General features: G+C 38.1%; 1 protein-coding gene across 1 annotated transcript; it reads right to left on the bottom strand.

Annotated features, from left to right (window-relative positions):
• Positions 1-32: 32 nt before the first annotated feature.
• LOC141445226 (aspartate aminotransferase, cytoplasmic-like) lies at positions 33-8,426 on the bottom strand. Its single transcript, XM_074111010.1, has 7 exons — positions 8,156-8,426; positions 7,437-7,544; positions 4,181-4,254; positions 3,961-4,069; positions 3,360-3,577; positions 939-1,089; positions 33-210 (listed from the first exon to the last, which is right to left on the bottom strand). The coding sequence occupies exons 1-7, from the start codon at positions 8,265-8,267 to the stop codon at positions 41-43; spliced, it is 942 nt and encodes a 313-aa protein (XP_073967111.1). The 5' UTR covers positions 8,268-8,426; the 3' UTR covers positions 33-40.
• Between the last annotated feature and the right edge of the window lie 311 nt (positions 8,427-8,737).

Here is an 8,737-nt window from a genome sequence, read left to right as displayed (position 1 = left end):
TGTTTCATGAATCATTTTCTTCGACTGTGCAAGTTTGATGTTACCATTGGTCGAAGAGAGCCTTGTCGGAGAGCACGGTGGCGACGACGCGCGCGCCGTGCGCCGGCGGGTTCGAGTAGATGGAGCGCACCACCCACGTCAGCTGCGACTTGAGCGCGGGCACCAGCGCCGCGTCCGACGTCACCACCGTCAGGTTGCCCACGCGCTCGTCTGACACACACGCACGTTATGCTACCAATCTCATTTGTATAGTCAAGTTCGAAAGTAGATGGACCTTTTGTACTTTATCATTCACAGTCTAAATTTGTTGCGATATTGCACAGGGGTTAAGCTAATTTTGCGCTTCCTTGTTACATAGCTTGTTGCTGCCAAGACGGTCACACACACACACCTGTCGCGAAGTAGGTAGCAATAAAATTGGGTTCATATTCGATTTTGGTAACGCAATCGATAAAGCAGTTGAAAAGTTTGGCGGGCTTACTCATTTATGAATGAACCCGCCTGCATAATCAGAGCGCCCCATAAGTGCAGCCAACAGTTTACAAAAGCCTCCATTCAAACAGCCCCAATTCTCTCATGCCGATAAATTTTGTGTTGGTTTGGTTGGCTGTATATTTAAGTCTCCGATAAATATATGTTTTCACCAACTCTTGGAAGAACTATCCATAAATGTAGTTTCAGATAAGGTAAGAATATACATAAGATAACAATAGGTTAATTTATTAAATCAGGCTTAGTTTACTTAGGCTTAGGTTACTTTGCGGAGGTCCATATCAATAAACTAAAAACAATTAGTTCGCTCACCCAGCAGCCGGTGAGCAAAGTAATTGTTTATAGTTAATTGACAAGATTAGGTTTATTTAATAGATTTCCGAGAGGTTTACGTTATACTATAAAGGCCATTGATTTCATTCCAAGGGGAAGGATAGGTGACTCACTGTAGAGGCCGAAGTTCTTGGCGTAGGACTGCGCGCAGACGAGCTCAAAGCCGCGCTTGATGAAGTAGCGCACGGCCCACGCGTCCTTGTCCAGGTCGCCCGACGCGAAGCCCTGGTACGCGCTGTCGAAGAATGGGAACAGCTTGCGCTCCTAAGAACACATGCTCGTGTTTAGCACTGCTACCAGACGGCGCGTGACGTACCCGTGGTCCTACTATAGTTTGTCCACCTGCTTTTCCACGGAGCTCCGGCCTTCGGGCAACTGAAGTTACCTAACTAACCTAACCATAACCTACCTATATTTGTATTAAAATATAATATTTATATTAATAAATGTAAATATAATATTTCCGGGTTGGACAAATTAGTTAGACCACACCCTAGACGGCGGGCATCTCTGAGATACAAATTCGTCAATAATTGATTTTTAAGCCACACCCTCCTGCCGCCCAGTTTCCTATACATATATATGTCTTATTGTAATTTGACATCAAACTCTGTCATAAGGGACTTAAGTTTCATGTTGATAAAACAAAAATTAGACTTGGGCGGCAGGAGGTTAACCCCAGATGCAAAAAGAGGGGTGTTGTAAGGGCGGTTACAGACTTTCGTTTTATTCGCGCTTATAAGCTTATTTTTGGTAGCGCGCGCGTGTACGCGTTGAACACGCACGTAGGAATGAGCGACCTTAGTTTGCTCGCTTGCGTGTCTGTCTGTGGCATCGTAGCGCCCAAACAAATTTTGATGCGATTTTTTTATTCGCCATTTTTGAGATATTGAACTTTGTATGTAATGACAATGTGTGGAGTTTTTCAATTTTTCTAAGTTAGGATATTTTTATTAGTCTGTCTTAATAATCAGCGCTTTCAAAAATGCCATTATTTTCGAGAATGCGCCGCTAGAAAATTGTAATGATATATGTAGTCATAAAAAAGTTTCCTGTTCATTTTCAATAACAAAGTGTTTACTGAATTGACCTTTAATGTCAATGTGGCAGAAGCCACATGGTTAGCAAATAATGATAATAATTTTATGGCACTTAGTAATAGATAATGTAGATTAGTAAATAAAATATTATATTTAAGACCGGCGATTAGAGTTGCACTATGAAGCCATGTTTCAATTTTATTTTATACCATTAAAATCAGATTGTAAAGAGATCATACGCACAAATTATACACAAGCGACTGCAAAACAGTACCAAGCTAATAGGATATGTAGAAGGCCAATCTTCACCCATCTGTTTACCGGATTAAAACTATTTTACATTGAAGATGAAAACATTTTGTTGAACGTGTTTAACTTTGAAAATAGGTTGCTATAAGTGGTAGGTAAGCAAAACTATTTATTCTTCAATATCTTATTGACTTGCGTGCTAAACAAAATAGATTCCAATTTAAAGTACAAAGCACATAAGGGGACTGCAAGCGTAGTTTTCTTTTAGACGGTGGAAAAAAAAGTTTTTTTTTTATATTTGATGTTATTCGCTGATGTTAGTTCATCTAGATTATGAAGGTCCTTTCGTTTTTCTTTGATAACGTCAATCAGTCCCGTATACCTATCTCCAAATGCAACCAGAGTAATAGGTCAAGCATTTAGAAGTTACTAGCTGTTGCCCGCGTCTCTGTTCGCGTAGAATTATGAAAAATAGTTTACGTCCTAGCGAATACACACAAAAAAAAAAAAAAATCGGTCAAGCCGTTTCAGAGGAGTTTGGTCATAAACATTGTGACATGTGAATTTTATTGAGAATTTGTCGTCATCCGGGAATTTTGCACTTTTACGGGATAACCAGACCCGTTGTAGGAGAAAAAAAGCTAACGTTAATCCTATATACATATAAGCGAAACCAAAATAAGAACAACGCACCTATTTATTGCATGACAATTACTTGCTTTTGGCAAGTTTATCGCAAGGGTGGGCGTTGTTGTTGTCATAAACGCCAGCGCAGTTATTTTTGTGTAATGCTTCGGGTTGGGGTAACGTTTTGGAATATCATATAGCGAAAATAGTTAGGATTTATGTTAATAATTTTGTGAGATTTTAATGGAATTGTATGTAACATTGGATTGTTTTAATGAAGCTAACTTGAATTAACTTTTAGGTTAGAATCTTGTTTACAAATTAGTTAAGCAAATTAGCATTGGTTTCTGCGGTAGCTCGGACGTTGCCTAGGCAAGTAGGCGCCTTTTATTAAGCGAGCTAATTAAGGTTAAGGCGCGTGTGACGGAGACACGGCTTTAGTCCAGTATGTACGGTTGGATCATCTTTAAGACTTCGGTAACAATAAAACGGCTTGATGCCAAGCACATACCTTTGACCGGTTACGCTTGTTTGATGCTAGAATAGCAATTTAAACGGTCAAAATGCTTGATATCTTCTATGGTTTTTAGTGAAGTAGACGTGGCGGGGGTGACGCACCTCCATGACGTCTGCGATCTTCTCCCACTGGTCGTGCGTGGGGTCGATGCCGGTGGGGTTGTGCGCGCAGGCATGCAGCAGCACGACGCTGTCGGCGGGCGCGCTGCGCAGGTCCTCGATCAGCCCGTCGAAGTCGATGGCGCGCGTCTTCGCGTCCCAGTAGCGGTACTCGCGCGCGTTCGGGAATCCGGAACGCACGAATACCAGGTGATGGTTCTCTAAATAAACCAGCAACTATTACTCACTAATTTTATACTCTCCCGGCCATAGGATCCGCCGGCACCCCTCAATATTTTACAACCAGCACCAGTTACTAGTACTTTTCAACTCCTTCATTTTACCCTCAAAAATAAATATAGCATAATAATAATCACAGGCTATTCTTACTAATAATAGATATACGGGCAAATTAAAAGAGGGCACACAGAATACCGCGCCACGTTTATTTCCCGCGCGGTATTCTGCCCTCTTCAATGTTAGCTCGCCACCGCTCTCTGTGTGTGTTCAAGCTTTAAATTGTCAGAAAACGTATGAGAACCAATCGTATGACAGTCAATCGGTATCAAAATAAGTTAGGTCTTAATCGCAAAAAATTACTCACCCCACGTCGGCTGTGAGTAGTAGAAGGTGTTGTACTTGAGGTGTCTGTTCAAGAACTCGGCGCCCACGCGCAGGCCGCCGGTCCCGGAAAGGGTTTGCACACCGAAAGCCTGTCAAGCAAGTCTTATGTAAAGCGACACAAATTCACTTTAAGGATAGTAAAAAAAATCATCAAATTAACCGCACTTATTAAATGCATGAGTCTGATTGAGTTTACTCACGCGGCCGCTGGCTATGACGGGACTGTCTTCGCCGAGCAGCATGGACACGGACGCAGCAGAAAACTGTTCCATTCCTGCAAGACAAAACATACTTATTCTTTACTAAACTATCTCATTATAATATCAAATTATAATCCTACTAAATTGTAGCTGCGTTTAATGTTTTCAAATAGTGTCTCGAGAAAGCTTTCGTAAATATTTAAAGCATGTTTTTTTAAAACCTTCCAGCAGAACAGAGAAAAAATCCTTTTCGTTGTCCTTCGGTCTATCATATATACAAACCTAACTTCTACTCAACCTGTTACCGCATCGGTAGCACACAAGCCTTCATCGTATACTTGAGCATTCCATCATTTTCACGCACATTTACTAGTTAGAAACGAGCATTTGGTTTACCGCCACGCCAAAACCTAACCCGAAGAAGTCCTTACTCGTTTGCAAAACATTAAGGACTCTCTATTGTAAGCGATCATCGCTTGGCTTTCTTCTGACCATTCTCTCTTTTTCTCTCGAATTCTTCATCTTTGCTTGTGGAAGTTTCGTGTGTTTCACCCATAATCTTACTCGTAATTTGCATATTGGACAAGAAGGACATATCTATCCCTCCTTGCCCTGCAAAACCTGTGATATTTAAATCTTAACCCATTTGTGCCTAAAAGTCAGTGTTTGGTGTGCTTATCAGAGCAAAGAACATAACAGCCGACAAACTTCTCGAGTGGTGGGCTGGTGGCATACAAAAGAGATGGTAAATTGGTTTTAGGAAGGAAGTATGCATGTATCATTCCTTTGCTACACGTATCTATGTATGTTGATCACAAAGGGACATAAGTACCTACTTATGTGCTATGTATCGACAACAGTTAGAATGCTAGATCCATAAAATATAGTTATTTAATATTTGCTGGTCATAATAAAATTAGCGACAATGAGAGTACACCACACCACATTAGCTTATAGCCGTTTACAATTTTATTATTTGGTTTGCGTTGTAATATTTTTGGTAATAAGTTATGTAATTATGTGAACGAATGTTGATGACCATGGGTAATGGCGTAATGTCTTTAGGTATAACATTGATAAGCTATTGAATATGCCTTGACATTTCACATCATAATGACTATGAATAGCTTTATCATTTCATTCCATGATAAGAACACCATAAATGAACAAAACAGTTTAGTTTGCATTGATTATGAAAACAAGTCTTTAAGAATAAAGTATCTTTATAATTACGTATGTATGTACGTATTGCACGTGTTCACTGTTTTTTCGTCATTACCCTCTCATCAAATATAGATAAAAGACATAATGCTAAAATTTAACTATTTATGAAAACAAAAGATACAAGTAGTACTAATGCTGAATCTAGTTTGATCAAAGTTGTTACAACGTGTCCCTCCGTTGAGGTTATAATCTTGGGATGGTAATGAGGTTCAATGAGGGCTATCGCGTATGAATTCGCCGCTAGAGGCGCTAGTGTAGCGTGAGCGTGAGGTCTCCGAAATGTCAAATCTCATAGTTTTTGAGTGAGCTATGTGAGTTTATTTATAATTAAAATAATTTTGTGATTATTTTGCATTACCTGAAATTAATTATGGCAATTATGCGTTACGGGGCAATGAGTGTCTGTGTGTTTTGAGACAGTTTTGTCTTTCGGAAACTTTTGACCTCCTTTTTTTTCGAACAAAACGGGACTATGCAACACTGTGGTTGTTCGATATTTTTATGGTATGGTTTTAAGGTGTATTAAATATGATTTTAATCTAAACTTTGTTTCACACCCGTAATAACAGACTTTGAAAGCCACACTTAAAAACCTCATGCAACAGTGGCGCCATCTAGAAAGACAAAAAACGATAGCCCTCATTGGAGCACTCAACACACTCGAATATTCACCCATCCATCATCATTCATCACTATTCATTCCACAACACAATAATTCTGCTGGAACCACACTAATTAAACATAGGAAGTACTAATTACAACAATGAACAGTTCACCAATTATGACTGCATACACCTAGCACAACTCTAATGAATCAGTTTTATACACTGTAGAAAAGAGTATGTATAGGTTGTAGATACAATTTATTGGTAAAAACCATACTGTTAATAGGCTAAAGATTAACAGCCTTATTCATAAAAAATCCTTAATTGAGGTTTGATCGGTCTGTTACTTAGCAGACTGATTAAGCTTGTTAGATGGTTATCAAGAAGTATGATTCATAAACGCTTGCTAGCAGTCTGCTAGTTGTTGAGCTGCTGATAGACGGATTAGACGCGTTATGTTGGCCACCTTGACAAATCAAAGACAAAAAATGGCCTAATCGATAATTTAAAAAAAAAAATTGACAGCAGTGACAGCAAATTACCAGGAAAAAAATAAAAAGCGAGATGTTTGTTTTCCCGCCATTTCCGATCCGCATGTTTATGTTGTGCAAAAAGCCATAATTATGTTAATCATCCTTATTTTTTTTTCATATTTATTGTTAATTTATTGTTGCTAATTTAGAGGATTTTTAAATACAAATTCCTGAAAATAAATTTTCCTGTTTTTTTTTTAAATCTGCGTAGCCCTGCCTTCACTATAAATATCTTCGGTACCTATGGTTTTTTGCTCTAGTCAAAATCAGCTGTTCAAACTTGTGGCGGCCATTTTGTGACTTAGCAGAGAGATAAAGGAGGGTCTACGGTCCTCTAACTTTAGCAGAGCCTTGATCGACTGATTAGCGCTAACAGACGTTTATGAATCATGTTTTTTAGCATCGGGCCTTCAAGGAGCCTTCAAGGAGGCTCTAACTTTTTATGAATAAGGCTGTATATCTTCAAATAGGAGGGTAAAGTGGGGATGTTTGAACTAAAATAGATATGTGTCAGGTGTCATATGATACACTATACATTAAAAGTATGTGGCATAAAGTTGTCAAAATATTTTCAAGGCTTGATAACATATATATTACTTATGATGACCTTGAGCATATTTAAAATATTTTAGACCGAAAAATTGTCTTGATATAATGTATTACTACATTTTTATAAAGAATTCTACAACTATTCTCAGGTAGCTAGATGTTTCAATATTTGATTTGAAATCAATATTTCAGGGGGCCCTATACCACAAATATTACAAGTTCTACAATTCAAAAAAGTACAATTCAAGAAAGTCAACCATAATCAGTTTCAAACACTTGCAATTTTCATGATACCTGGGCCCCGAAGTTATTTTCAGCCTTTAAAAAAATGTAAGGACTGCTCACCTAAAACAGGTAAATATTCATGCAGAAGTGTGTCATCAGCTGCTATTTGCTTCTCCACCTTGCGCACCACCGGCAGAACCCATGGTTTCCCATTCTCGTCTCTGTATGCTGTAAAAGGACCAATTGCTCATTTAAAGGTATTAGATAGATAGTATAACATGTAATATGTATGTAATATATATATATATTTCGGGATCTCAGAAACAGCTCCAACCATTTCGATGAAATTTGGAAAGTAGGGGTTTTCAGGGATGACAAATCAATCTAGCTTGGTCTTATCTCTGGAAAAACACTTGTTATCAAGTTTTTCGCCCAGGTACTAGCTTATTGACATGATAATCTCAATTTTTTTAATTATGGCCTACATGCCTGATATGTAATGAGAGTGGACTAATTATTACAAAATAAGGCTCTTATTTTGATCTAAATTTATTTCCTAATTGTAATGATATCCAGATTTTCGCAATGCTTATGCAAATTTAAGGCCTTTGAAATAAGATAAATAGATTGTAAATGCCAGTTCAACATAATTAAGTGATTTAGTGTATAGAAATCAGGCGTGAACCGCGTGAACATATTAGCTAGAGTTAAATTAACTGACACCAAGCCTTTCCACCAGCGCAAAAATAATCCATTTAATCTTGCTGGTTAGAAGAAAGTTATCAATTACGTAAGAGTAATTAATTTAAGATAAAAAGTATCATAATGTATATGCTCACCGCCAACAGTCAAATTGACCTTGTTTTGAAAAGTGTCTTCAAGAAATAGCTTGTTCTTTTGGAACACCTCGATCGGAGGTCCCTGTTCGACAACTTGGAAGCGGGAACCCATTTTCTAAATAACTTTATAATGTTAGCTAAAGCGAAGCCAAAGCCACTAAGTGCTTGATAAAATAGTTATGAAACAAGTATCAGTAACTTCCAGCTTAAATTGTGTAATTTTTATCAATTGACCTTAGCTCAGCCAATGTCATTGACGTCAATTGTCATTCATGTTGTTGACATGTGCATATACGACAACGACAAACGCCAGGTTTTTTTTAAATCTCATTTTGGAAAAAGCTAAGTACTTATAGTCCATACAAGCCAGCAGTGTGGTCACTATTTATAATGGCGTCGCAGTTGATGAATGCGTACAATGGAAAAAATTGATGGGCCCTGGGAAAAACTACTTCAAATCCTATACTTAGCTCATTTTCCTTAAACTTTTTTTTTTTACATTCATTTTTAAAAAGAAACCGATCTGTAGGAGTGCCATCCAATAATAAGTATCCGCACAAAGTTGCATAACAGCGATATCTA

The sequence above is a fragment of the Choristoneura fumiferana genome, unplaced genomic scaffold (genome assembly GCF_025370935.1).
Source record: "Choristoneura fumiferana unplaced genomic scaffold, NRCan_CFum_1 Sck3bRy_68;HRSCAF=244_pilon, whole genome shotgun sequence".
In the NCBI taxonomy this organism is placed as follows: Eukaryota; Metazoa; Arthropoda; class Insecta; order Lepidoptera; family Tortricidae; genus Choristoneura; species Choristoneura fumiferana.
This window is presented reverse-complemented; position numbering and strand designations above follow the sequence as displayed.

Excerpts from the sequence above, each read along its gene's own strand:
- LOC141445226 (XM_074111010.1), bottom strand. The coding sequence starts at position 8,267 with ATGGGTTCCCGCTTCCAAGTTGTCGAACAGGGACCTCCGATCGAGGTG. Across the intron at positions 7,545-8,155 it reads GGTCAATTTGACTGTTGGCG|CATACAGAGACGAGAATGGG; the intron begins GTGAGCATATAC and ends GTCCTTTTACAG. Across the intron at positions 4,255-7,436 it reads TGAATATTTACCTGTTTTAG|GAATGGAACAGTTTTCTGCT; the intron begins GTGAGCAGTCCT and ends TTTGTCTTGCAG.